Raw genomic sequence first — 13273 nt, forward strand, 5'->3', positions numbered from 1 at the left:
TACGTTCTGTTTCCCTAAAGCGAAACAGTGTAAACTCGCGATATCAGGATGGTTTGTACGAGGTTAGTGCGCTAGCTAGCTGAACTGATAGTGCGAAGTGAAAACTAGGAATTGAAGCGCAAACACGGATTTCCTGTGGGATAAACATACAGGCCTGGCTGATATAACGGTAAAATAATATGGAAATACACGTGTGCACTACATTGTATTCGGGTTTCAATGATATGTTGATCCACGCGAGTCCAATTATAGTCAGCTAACGAACGCGAGTAGCTAGGTAAAATGGCGGTCAAATTAGCTAGCTAGCCAATGTTATGCTAGCATTAGGGAGCTAGCTAGCCAGCTGATCTAAATAACTAATAGCAAACGTTAGGTAAATATCAGAAATAGTTAACCAAACATATATATTTGAACAAAATTACAATTTATGCAATTCTTCACGAAAGCAATTCGTGTGCCTGCATTTCTGCGAAATATCATGGCGTCGGCTAGCTAGTAACACCTTACGTTAGCCAGCCAATTCGACTGAATGTCGTAGCTAGTAGTGTGCTAGCTAGTCTGAGTCAACAAATTGCCATTTATCAAGATATTTAGTTTACTAGTTGTCGAACTGCACATTTTTGGTAATCCCATGTCTTTAGCTATCACACTTAGCTAAACTGGCACAGTGATTAACTCACGTCATTACTTAGCTAACGTTTGCATTTAGCCAGGCGACATCAACTAACTAGGTACAGTACGTTAGTTGGCTTGCTAGGTAACGTTAGTTATAAGGCCATCCCCAACTTAACAGTGCCTTCAACTATTCACACCCCTTGAATTTTTCCACATTTTGTTGTTACACAGCCTGAATTTAAAGTTCAATTTAGATTTTTACCCAATCATGTCAAAGTGGAATTATGTTTCTTGAAATTTGTACTAATTAATTAAAAATGAAAAGCTTAAATGTCTTGTTTTAACAAGTTAACGTTACATCCGTTGCATGGCCTCACTCTGTGAAATAAGTGTTTACTAGTGGTGTAAAAATATTTTTAGGTACTTTTATCTGTACTTTTATATTTTTGACCACTTACTACATTCCTAAAGAAAATATTGTACTTACACCATACATTTTCCCCTCACAACAAAAAGTATTTTGAATACTTAGTAGAACAGGAAAATGGTGCAATTCACACAACTTATCAAGAACATCCCTACTTTCACTGATCTGGCGGACTCATTAAACACACGCTTCGTATGTAAATGATGTTGGAGTGTGCCCCTGGTTATCCGTAAAAAGGAAAATGGTGCTGTCTGGTTCTCTTAATATAAGGAATTTTAAATGATTTATACTTTTACTTTTGATACTTAAGTATATTTTAGCAGTTGCATTTACTTTTGATACTTAAGTACATTTAAAACCAAATAGTTTTAGACTTTTACTCATGTAGTATTTTACTGGGTGACTCACTTTTACTTGAGTAATTTTCTACTAAGCTGTTGTACTTTTTCCACAACTGGTGTTTACCGTGATTAAATGAGTACCTCATTTTGGTGCGTACTCAGCACCCTCATGTGCTCCTTGTTGACCCATAACCTCCAACTCAGTTATCAAGTGTGCAGACGACACAACAGTGGTAGAACCTGATTACCAACAATGACAAGACAGCCTACAGGGAGGAGGTGAAGGACCTGGCAGAGTGGTGCCAGGAAAATAACTTCTCTGTCAACAAAACGAAGCTGATCGTGGACTTCAGGAGACAGCAGAGGGAGTACGTCCCTATCCACATCGACAGGACTGCAATGGGGAAGGTGAAAAGCTTAAAGTTCCTTAGCGTACACGTCACTGACAATCTGAAATGCACCCACACAGACAGTGTGGTAAAGAAGGCACAATAGCGCCTCTTTAACCTCAGGAGGCTGAAGAAATTCGGCTTGGCACGAAGACCCTCACAAACTTTTACAGATGCACAATTGATAGCATCCTATCAGGCTGAAAGCATCCTGCTACAGCAACTGAAATGCCTTCAACCACAGGGCTCTCCAGAGGGTGGTGCTGTCTGCTCAATGCATCACCGGGGGCACACTGCCTGTCCTCCAGGACACCTACAGCACCCGATGTCACAGGAAGGCCAAAAAGATCATCAAGGTCATCAACCACCCAAGCCACGGCCTGTTCACCCCTCTATCATCCAGAAGGTGAGGTCAGTACAGGTGCATCAAAGCTGGGACCGAGAGACTGAAAAACAGCTTCTATCTCAAGGCCATCAGACTGTTAAATAGCCATCACTAGCCGGCTACCACCCAGTTACTCAACCCTGCACCTTAGAGGCTGCTGCCCTGTGTACATAGACATGGAATCACTGGTCACTTAAATAATGGAACACTAGTCACTTTAATGTTTACATACTGTTTTACTCAATTCATATGTATATATGGATTATACTGTATTTTAGTCAATGCCACTCCAACATTGCTTGTCCCAATATTTATATATTTCTTAATTCCATTTAACTTTTAGATTTCTGTGTATTGTTGTGAATTGTTAGATACTACTGCACTGTTGGAGCTAGGGACACAAGCATTTTGCTACATCTGCTAAATATGTGTATGTGACCAATCAAATTTGATTTGATCTCTGTACCCCACACATACAATGATCTTTAAGGTCCCTCAGTCAAGCAAATGAAACACCGATTCAACCACAAAGACCAGGGAGATTTTCCAATGCTTCGCAAAGAAGGGCACCTGTTGGTAGATAGGTAAAAATAAAAAAGCAGACATTGAATATCCCTTTGAGCATGGTGAAGTTATTAATTACACTTTGGATGGTGTATCAATACACCCAGTCACTACAAAGATACAGGCGTCCTTCCTAACTCCGTTTTTGGAGAGGAAAGAAACCGCTCAGTGATTTCCCCATGAGGCCAATGGTGACTTTAAAACAGTTCCAGAGTTTAATGGCTTGATGGGAGAGCTGAGGATGGATCCTCACCTGGTTTTCTTTGACTAGATTTCTTCCTTTCCCCCCACCATGCAGCTTTTCTGTATCCCTTCCTTACTGAGTGCAATCCAACCCCTCACCAACGGCAATGAAATACCAAGTAACATGTCTTGTCACAGATGCCACACTCGAGACGGTACCCGTCCTCAGAAAGGGCCAGCCGGAGCAGCTATCAAGACCGGGACAGAGACAGAGGACGCAAGCAGAGGCACCGCAGATCGCCCTCTTTTTCCTCTAGCAGTGACCGGGAGAGGGATCGGGACAGAAGGGGACGGGGAAACCGACAGGAGGGAAGCTACGCTCGCTCCAGGAGGTCTGTTTGTATGGCTGTGTTATATTTATGTACTTGCAAACTAAATAATTGGTATGTAAGCTTTTATACCTTAGGATAGTTTCTGGTATAAATGTTTTTTAAACTCAATAGGTTCATGTACCAGTATCAAAGGGCTCTGATGGCATTCATTGAATAACGTGTAACCTGAGTTGGTAGTCAGAGACACCACTGCTCTAACCCATTGTGTTGGGCGCCTCTTTTGCAGCTACGATAATCGCTCGGCAGACCGCAGGCCATACGACCGGCGCTACTGTGAGGGCTACCGGCGCCTGGACCAGAGCCGCGAACGAGACCGCGGAAACCGGGAAAGGGAACATGGAGGTGCACCAGCAGCAGTAGCCGACGGCGGTTACTACGCACGTGACTTCTCACCGAGCATGTGCGACTACCGGAGAGGGCGCGAGAGGGAACGGGAGGAGTCGTACCGAAGGAAGGGCAGCAGGCGTAAGCACAAACGAAGGCGGCGTAGAACCAGGTCCTATAGCCCATCCTCCTCGGTGAGTACAGCCCGGCCCGAGCTTGTCCTTTAACCCTCCCGCTCCTTTCTATCTTTCTCTTCTCATGTCTTTCTGTCTCTCTACTTCTCTATTACCTTCTCTTGTCCACAGCTCCTGGACTTGGTAAGTAGTACAATCTTTTGTTTTGTTTTTGTCAGCAGGATTTGAGTAGCTGTGTTGTCTTAAATCCAGATTTACCTTCTACAGTCTTCTCATAAAATGAGTTGTGTAGTCAGACATTGACTGTTTTTGGACCCACGTGGATAAAGCATCATCCACATTCTCGCCTTCTGCGTTAAGTAGACATAAATGAGAGAGAGGACCATAGGCTGGCATGTATTGATGTATCACTGATGATTTTAATCTTTAACTATTTTTTGCTTGATTGCCTTATCATCCTCTCATTTTATTTGTTTTCTTGGGAAGTACTCTGCTTCGTTTTAAGTGGGCAATATCATAGTTTGATGTAGATATTTTTGGTATTTTCTGAATTGGCTTTTTGTTCATGAATGGATATGCAGGTTGCTTCCTTATTTGTAATAGCACGGGTTAAAAGGTAGAGGGGGAGAGAAGCAGAGGACAAAATGTGATCTTTGACTTGTTCCCTTGCACTATATCCCTATCGTTATATATTTCCTCACGTGGTGTCATACGAATCGCCCTATGACCACCACACCCACCTACAACCACTACGTCAACTACAACATCACCCTCCTCCTCCCTCCTCTACCTGTGCCGCCTTCCATCGCCGTGGCTACGGCTGCCCCCGAAAACCCCCTGTCCCCTGTCGGTCGTGTCGTGACCTGCTAATGCTGTGGGGGCTGCAAACAGCGGAGTGACAGCCGGACGCGGGCACTGAGTGTGAGGGACGACGAGGAAGGGCACCTGATCTGTCGGAGTGGGGACGTCCTGCAAGAGAGATGTACTCACTGCCACTACTCTATCGTAACCCTTCTCCATATGAGTATTTAAAACCATAGAGCATTCACTGACAGGGGAGTGCCTGATGATGATGCCATGGTAGAATGCTGTTCGCTCTAGCTCAAAAAGCAGGGTGGATAGCACACCAAAAAATGTTGGGGATATTGGTTTTTAGATAAATACAGCTCGTTGTGTTGAGGCTATCTAGCTGTGGTTTTATATTAGAGTTTTCCCCCAACACAACATTTCCTCAACTTCTTATTTGTCTCTTGCGTTTTAGTTTAAAGTCCAGGTCTAAAATAAATCATTTTTCTTGTAATACATAAAAGCAATTAGGAACGTTTATGTTTTGAATAGTTTTGCAACCCCTCATCTAGCCCTTTCCTTCAAAACTAACATGAGGCCTACCTAGTAAACACCCATAGGGCCTTAAGTTGTCTGCAGTGTTGCATTTTTGACCTTTGACAGTGTTGCATCTATTTAATGCTACACTTGATCGAAGTCTTTGTAGTGGTAAATTAAGAGCATGATTTGTATGCTTTAAAAAACCACAGTTATTATGATCCATGATCTCATAACACCCACTTAACATAGTTTTACCATTTCCAGCTCGTATCCCTGGCATGACCTGTATGTTCTTCCAGTTTGAAACCACATTCATTTGCTTAGTCTGCACATTTACTTATTTCAGAAGTTTTGCTTGAGTGGGTTTTTCAATTACATAGGTTAACCAGTAAAACCCAACACATTCCTCCCCCCCGACGCCCTTGCTCTAAAATAGGCACACCACCACAACATCTGTAGGAATATACTTTTGGTTTTCCTTCCTATAGGCTGCTGGGGGGCACTCAAAAATTGTCCCATAATTTGTTCTGGTAGTGTGTGGACCCCAATTATCATAGGTTATCTAGGACCGTGTAAAAGTAAAGATTCTTTTTGGCATCCCATTTGTCCACAACCTGAAAAGGGGGATGGGTGCTAGTATTGAAACGCCTGTCACTTTTTTTTGCCTTGATGTCCCTGCTCCGGTGCACATGTCTAATTCTTCTCCTCCCTTCTTTCCCACTCTTTCCCCCCATCTCTTTGTCTGTCTTCCAGATGAGATTGTCAGCACTCTGGGGGAAGGCACCTTTGGGAGGGTGATGCAATGTATTGACCATCGTCGGTATGTATCCGTATGAAAACAACTGCTCTGACTGTTAGCTGGTGGCCCTTTTTATAAAGCCTCCGGAGTCCTATTTTTTTCTTAAAGTGTTCCCTCTACCTGCACTAGGTGTTTACTATTTACAAATAGTAGTTCTAGAGTTAGAGCCCTCCTCCTTTGGCTGATCCTGTTATTTCCATCATGCCGTGGCCGTTTGCTATGGGTGTATTAGCGCATGCACTTAGGCTCACTATAGACGTCTGTGTGCTTCTCTATGGGCCCTGAGTTTAGCGGGCAGGGCAATGATACCCCATGCAAATTTGTTCCATGCTAATGTCCCTGCCTCTGCCCCCTGAAGCACAATACAAGTTTGAACTTGAACGCGATAAAGCCAAACTTATTTTTGGGAACATAACATGTTGCATAATCAACATGCAAGGACAAGGGAATAGAATGTACTCATCACAATACAGTTTGCTTGTATGAAATAAGGTGGAATTTCATGGCTCAACAAGTTTGGACAAATGTATCATGTTAAAGAGACTGAAAAATCTGTTTTCAAAAGCTATCCTTAGGGTATCCATTTTATTTTAGCTACCAAACCTGTGACACCGGGTTCCCAAGCAACAGCACTAACTCGGGTTATGTAGATGGACCTAATTTAGGGAATCACAGCTTTGCACCGCAAGGTATTCCCTCGTGTTTTGTGTCTATATTCATCATGTGGTGTGGTTAGTTACGTCTTTGTCATTCATACTGTATGTGTCTTACAGGGGAGGGGCCGCTGTTGCTCTGAAGATCATAAAAAATGTGGAGAAATACAAGGAAGCAGCTCGTCTGGAGATCAATGTGCTGGAGAGAATCAATGAGAAAGATCCGGAAAACAAACAGTGAGTAGCCTACTACTGACTCCGACCACTACGGTGTATTGTTCATTACCAGGGATTTTTCTCCAATTTTTCTCCAATTTAAATACTTTCTCCAAACAGTGTAATTACATTCATTTTCGGGAATGGAAAAACACTTACAGTGTAAACTTAAATGACTAAAATCAGGTATGAAGTATGTAGAAAAGATAATGGACCTATATATTTTGAAATAATATAAACTTTGAGAACTAACAATCACCAAAATAAAAGCTAGATAATCAAGGAGACTTGAAAATTCCAAAAACAATGAATTTAGCAGTATTGATTTTATTAGGTTTAACACGTTGAGCTTTAAAACTACACAAATTTTCTCTCAGCTCCATGGCCAACTGTGTAGAATTGCAGGAAATTTGCTTTTAAACTGCAAAAGTATCTCTCGGCTCCATGGAGAAATCTGTAGATTTGCATGAAGTTGGCTTTAATAAATGCAAACCTTTCTCTACATCACTGAGATGGGGTGGCCTCAGAAATTCAGCCTGGCTTTACCACGCCCATTGCCACACCCACCACCTAAGCCCCCTTTTTTGATCCTGAAGAAATTACACAGGACCCTGTGTCGTTTAGTTTTCATTGACCTATGTTTACTTTGTTAGTTATGTAACCCCTCTCATCTTTCCTCCCAGCCTGTGTGTGCAGATGTACGACTGGTTCGACTACCACGGCCACATGTGTATCTCCTTCGAGCTGCTGGCCCTCAGCACCTTCGACTTCCTCAAGGAGAACAATTACCTGCCCTATTCCATCGCCCAGGTCCGACACATGGCCTATCAGCTATGCCTGTCCGTCAAGTGTAAGTTTATATATTTACTTGTATATAAAAAATATATTGCCTTTTGTTTAACCGGGTAAGTAATTGAGAACACATTTTCTTTCACAATAACGGCCCGACATAAGTGCAGAAACTAGCAGTCAACTAGTCATAATTGTCACTCCACAGCCTGGCTGTCAAGTGTAAGTGCACACCGATATTACGCTACTATCTTGTATTTATTGCCTTTGTTTAACCAGATGAATTATCAAGAGCACATTCTCTTTAACAATTCGAACAGTCTCACTCCAACAACCAATGCCCAACATAGACCCCTATCACTACCGTGACACAATCCTTCATTCATTCCTTTTTGTTGATTTAGCCACCCCCTTCCTTTACTCACCTAGAGAGGTTGGAATTGGAATATAAAGCCACCATTGTTTGCAATGAGAAGCCTTTAGCCACATGAGGGCATCGTTGGTTCAAACACACCTATCAGAAGAGTGTTCTTTTCATTGACCCCCATTGAATGTGAATGGCTGTTGGGATTTTAACTGGTATTTTTCCCTCACAGTTCTCCATGATACCAAGTTGACGCACACAGACCTGAAGCCAGAAAACATTCTGTTTGTCAATTCCGACTTCACGATGACCTATAACGTAGAGAAGGTGAGACGAGGAGTCGTGTTAAGTTCATGTTTTAAGTATCCCTATATTTCTGTTATTACGGGGCTATCACTCAGTCAAGAGTGCGCATGCGCAGGAAGTCTAGTCGTTGATGGGCCTGGCCTTGAGTGTAATGGCTACTTGTAGTATGTTCATATAGTAGAGTAAACTTTGTTAAACTGGAACCTTGTCATTGTGTCATTTCGAGTTAACAGTCGGGCCTCGGGATAATAGGCGTTCTGCAGAGCCTGTTTTGCTTTCAGAGGCTACATCCCAAATGGTACCATATTCCCTAATAGTGCACTACTTTTATCCAGGGCCTGTTCAAATGTAGTGCTCTATATAGGGAAACGGGTGCCATTTGGGACACATGCTGAGTGTCATCGCAAATGCAGTCAGCTATTGCCTGAAGTGCAAATGACGATTAGGCCTAAATGTACCAAAACAAATGGGAATCATTTTGTTTGGATACAGGTATGGTTTAATGTCAGAAGCATGAAAATAGATCATGTCAATGTTACTAGATAGAGTTTACAATTGGCTCATTCATCCCCCTCCTCTCCCCTGTAACTATTCCCCAGGTCGTTGCTGCAAATGAGAACGTGTTCTCAGTCAACTTACCTGGTAAAATAACGGTAAAATAAATAAATAAAATAAATATCAGGAATGGACTAATCAAGATGTCATTCACTGGCCAATTGTCTTAAAAGTTTAGCTTTACACGTTTCACGAGGTTTGGGGGAAAAAGTAGCGTTCTGCCTTTTTTTATTTTTAACAAAACTAAGGTTCTAAGCCATGTCCTTTTTCACTTTCCTCCCTACAGAAGCGCGACGAGCGGACAGTGAAGAGCACGGACGTACGGGTGGTGGACTTTGGTAGCGCCACATTTGACCACGAGCACCACAGCACCATCGTCTCCACACGGCACTACCGCTCCCCGGAAGTCATACTAGGTGAGTGACGTTCCAGAGTTAGCCCTATCTTCCTTCAGGCCAGTTAGCTAAACAATTTGGATGAGGACTAATCAAAACTAAGGGTGGTGTAGCCACTACATTGACAATTGACTGCTATAGTCTGTCTGGTTGGGTTATGTCTGGGCTATTCTAAAACACAGGGGGTGTTCCTTGGCAGTGGCCTTGAACTGCCATAATCTGCCAGTTCGTTTCCAGTCAGGTAGACACTGAACAGCAACCCACAGTCAGACACTTAGCACAGTTGACTGGCTTTGTGCTCACTTTGCAGTACATGAGACAATTAGTCGAGTGTGCTTGCTCAGAGTTGAGTTGATTGTCTTTTCACATACTTTCAAAGCTCAATGTGTAAGCTTACCCCATGGTCTGTTATGTGGCCTGTATGAGTCCTTGTTCTATTTAAAGAAACTAAATCTTCACCCTCTTGATCTATGATGCTAGTTGTGAAGTCACAACCAATGTGGAGGCAGAAAAGCTGCTGCCGCCGAAACTTTGGTTGTTGCTTTTGATAAGGCGAAGCACTGGAGCGAGCGTGTGAGCCTAGGGTCTTACATTGAGCCTTTTTCACCGTTTTGTTAGTTTCCACCAGCCTACACAGCACCAATTCAGATGGAGAATCCCAATTGACAATACTTTTAGTCCAGTATTAGGCTTAATGTGTGTCAGGGAAACCACCCCCAAAAACATTCACCCATTCGGTGTTTTGTCCTGTAGAGCTGGGCTGGAGCCAGCCGTGTGATGTGTGGAGCATCGGTTGCATCCTGTTCGAGTACTACCTGGGCTTCACCTTGTTCCAGGTAAAACCCCACTTCCCTTCCCAATCCCATGCTGTCTGTGGCGACAGCTGCCTTCCACGATTACTCTCCGTGTCTGGTCGATTCAGGTTTGACAGGAAGGACTGAACGAAGCCCAGAATGGCTTTTGCGCACACATAAGCAAACACACAGACACACACACCGAGTCAGAGAGAGCAGCAGAGAGGCACCACTGCTAATCCAATTATGATCAACCCTTTGTTGACGTTGTCCTCCGTGTTCTGAGTTCTGCCTGGCTATGCTAACACCATAGGTGATGGCACTCTCATACTATTCCGCTCATTCTAGTCAAAGCTCTCAGCATTTATGGCCACATTTTACTCTGTGCTATCAGTCAAATTGTTGCGATAGATGAGGCCCTTGATAATGGTGTGTGTGTTGGCATCGATCTTGTTGCCGATATCCACTATCTACATTTATGGCCATTTATACTCTGAAACCGATTTACCTTTTGCTGTCTTGTTTGTTCATCCCTCCCTCAGACTCATGATAACAGGGAGCATCTGGCCATGATGGAGAGAATACTGGGGCCGGTGCCCTCCAGGATGATACGCAAGACGAGGTCAGAGCTCACACCATACACACGCGGCCAGGTGCATCTGTGTAGTTGCAGGTCAAACAGTCATCCATCACACACACGCCCATAGTGTTGCTTTGTCTAGTTGTTGACGCAGAGCATCAGAGTGAAGTTGTGTGTTTATGCCACATCAAAGGGCCTGTTGGTGATCTTTGTATGTGGGTATTGAACCCTATGGCAACTCTTCCATGCTGCTGCCCCTGCGCACACACTGTTTTTATCTATATATGCCGCTCTTCCTCAATCTTTGTAATCTTTTCTCTCTCCCCTTTAACTCAGGAAGCAGAAATATTTTTACCGCGGACGTCTGGACTGGGACGAGAGCTCGTCAGCTGGGAGATACGTGAGGGAGAACTGCAAACCCTTACGGGTAAGAGAGCAGCTCCTTTTCCCTCCTTGTGTAGCACCCCACTACTTATCTTCCTTCCCATTCAACCCCTCATGTCGGATTAACTAGGGATTTCTGATATCAACCTCTATTTAGACATTATTGAAGTGAACCCTAACCCCAAATAGAGTATTCACATTTTCCTGATTTTCATTATGTTGATCACATCTCTGTATGTTCTCAGAGGTACCTGTTGTCGGAAGCCGAGGAGCACCATCGGTTGTTTGACCTGATTGAGAGCATGCTGGAATACGAGCCCGCTAAGCGCCTGGCCCTGGCAGACTCCCTCAGACACCCTTTCTTCGAATCGGGGACAGCAGGCGATGCGGTGGGGGGGAAGACCTGGGAGGGCAACCGCGACATCAGCCGGTGACCCGGGACCTCCACAGACTCTTAACGATAGAGCGATTTATTTATTTTCAGGTGGAGCAGACCGATACGACCACTTAAGGCAGTACGGCCAAATTCGATGGACCTTACCAGTCGGTCTGAAATCCTTTGGCCATTCATCACAGCATGGACCCGTTTCCTCCTGCTTACTGTACGGCCCCCACAGTTAGGAGAGAGGCTCATGCTGGCAGCTAGAAAACCAGAAGGACTTCAGAAAAAGACAGCCCTCCTTTTTGTCCTCTCGGCTTCTGCTCCGACAGAAGGCAAATGACCAAGAGAGGAGTTTGTAGCCCAACCTTAGATTACCCAGACCCAGCTCCAGTCTTCCGCATGTAAAGGAAAGGACCGGCCTCGTGTAGTGGAACACTAGTGAGAGCAAGAGAAGCCTTGCTCTGAAAGCCAATATCGTGACCGCTTCATTTGAGGTGAAACGCTTGGGGAAGAGGGGGCACTGTCTTGTATTTATTTGGAAACTTGTCAATGCCACAGCAATCGATCTTGGCTAATGTTAGCCAATCGAATGGCACGTTTCGTCGATGAGTGATTGCCACTCCACATGTATTGCTTATATAGGCCTCTCCTATTGATATAATATATCTACTGTATCTCTGTTACGTATGCAATGCTTTTGAGGAGAGGGATTGATGCCATATTAATGTAATAATAGTACTCACAACTGGACATGTTTTCTCATCTGTTCTTCATCTAGTCTGGGGAAATGACAGACACTCACAACAATCAGACCCCCATACAACACAATCTGCAAACTGCCTTTTTACATGTGTGATAGTATCAGGCCTGTGGTCTGAGATGAAGCACACACAGGGTCATAATAGTAACGTATGGCATCCCCGATGCCACAGGCACACAGCAGCACCCGGTTTACAGTATTTATTATTATTATCTCCTCCCTGTACATTCATATTTTTTTTGTATAAGATTTAAATGTATAAAACGATGTATGATTCTGTCAAATTAAAGTTAAGTCCTCCTTTGCCAAGGCTTGTAGCGCCGTTGGTTGAGTTATGGGGAGGCGTTTTTGTCTTAAGTACTCGACTGTGTCTTTGAACCCTGATTTTATTTAATGACTGTAGTGTGTTCGTGGCCAACGATACAGAAGGCTGTCAGGAAACCCTTGACTGACCCTGGCCTATTGCTCTATTTAGTAGTGTTGTACCATCAACTCTGCTGCTACCTAAATAGTCTGTAGATGAGTAGTGTTAGGACATGGGCTCTCTCAAATTACCTTCTCAACCCTATTTAGAGGAGAAGGACCAAGGTCCCTCCCCTCGGATGTGTTTTGAAGAGGAGTAGAAAAGGGTTTCCAAGGAAATATGAATTGAGATTCACCCATGGCCACTTCTCTGTAAAGTCTGCCGTGTCACCCACAGGAAGGGGCCAAGGACAGGAGGATCAGCTCTGGCAGCCATGCAGGTGTACCTACTGTCATGGGTCCTCATCCATCTTTCAGAAAACTCATCTTGCCACTACCTTTGTCTGTTTGCCTCCCTGGCCTGCTTTCCCTCGCTCCCTCTCTTTTCCCCCATCTGCTACCATGAAAACCAGAGCAAAGCCTATACAGAATCTGTAGATGTGTGCCAGTAAACTAAGGTTAAGTTCACTGGGTGAACTGAACAATTAACCTTTAATAAACGTCTAGCTATAGAAACAAAATTTACATTTACATTTAAGTCATTTAGCAGACGCTCTTATCCAGAGCGACTTACAAATTGGTGCATTCACCTAATGACATCCAGTGGAACAGCCACTTTACGATAGTGCATCTAAATCTTTTAAGGGGGGGGGGGGCAGAAGGATTGCTTTATCCTAGGTATTCCTTGAAGAGGTGGGGTTTCAGGTGTCTCCGGAAGGTGGTGATTGACTCCGCTGTCCTGGCGTCGTGAGGG

General features: G+C 43.9%; 1 protein-coding gene across 3 annotated transcripts; it reads left to right on the forward strand.

Annotated features, from left to right (window-relative positions):
* The first annotated feature begins 31 nt into the window (after nucleotides 1-31).
* Nucleotides 32-12417, forward strand: LOC129819539 (dual specificity protein kinase CLK2-like). Of its 3 annotated transcripts, XM_055875880.1 has the most exons (15): nucleotides 176-1791; nucleotides 2017-2178; nucleotides 3103-3296; nucleotides 3523-3814; nucleotides 4646-4736; nucleotides 5834-5900; nucleotides 6653-6769; nucleotides 7432-7598; nucleotides 8134-8228; nucleotides 8807-8860; nucleotides 9049-9178; nucleotides 9911-9993; nucleotides 10494-10573; nucleotides 10868-10958; nucleotides 11161-12417. In XM_055875880.1, the coding sequence occupies exons 1-15, from the start codon at nucleotides 1783-1785 to the stop codon at nucleotides 11347-11349; spliced, it is 1821 nt and encodes a 606-aa protein (XP_055731855.1). In that variant the 5' UTR covers nucleotides 176-1782; the 3' UTR covers nucleotides 11350-12417. The 3 variants fall into 3 exon arrangements, with proteins under 3 accessions (XP_055731857.1, XP_055731855.1, XP_055731856.1); XM_055875882.1 differs by lacking the exons at nucleotides 176-1791; nucleotides 2017-2178 and adding an exon at nucleotides 32-169; XM_055875881.1 differs by lacking the exons at nucleotides 176-1791; nucleotides 2017-2178; nucleotides 8807-8860.
* The last annotated feature ends 856 nt before the right edge of the window (nucleotides 12418-13273 follow it).

The sequence above is a fragment of the Salvelinus fontinalis genome, chromosome 22, assembly GCF_029448725.1.
Source record: "Salvelinus fontinalis isolate EN_2023a chromosome 22, ASM2944872v1, whole genome shotgun sequence".
NCBI classification, from domain to species: Eukaryota; Metazoa; Chordata; class Actinopteri; order Salmoniformes; family Salmonidae; genus Salvelinus; species Salvelinus fontinalis.

Excerpts from the sequence above, each read along its gene's own strand:
- LOC129819539 (XM_055875880.1), top strand. Across the intron at positions 9,994-10,493 it reads TGGGCTTCACCTTGTTCCAG|ACTCATGATAACAGGGAGCA; the intron begins GTAAAACCCCAC and ends TCCCTCCCTCAG. Across the intron at positions 10,574-10,867 it reads AGGATGATACGCAAGACGAG|GAAGCAGAAATATTTTTACC; the intron begins GTCAGAGCTCAC and ends CCTTTAACTCAG.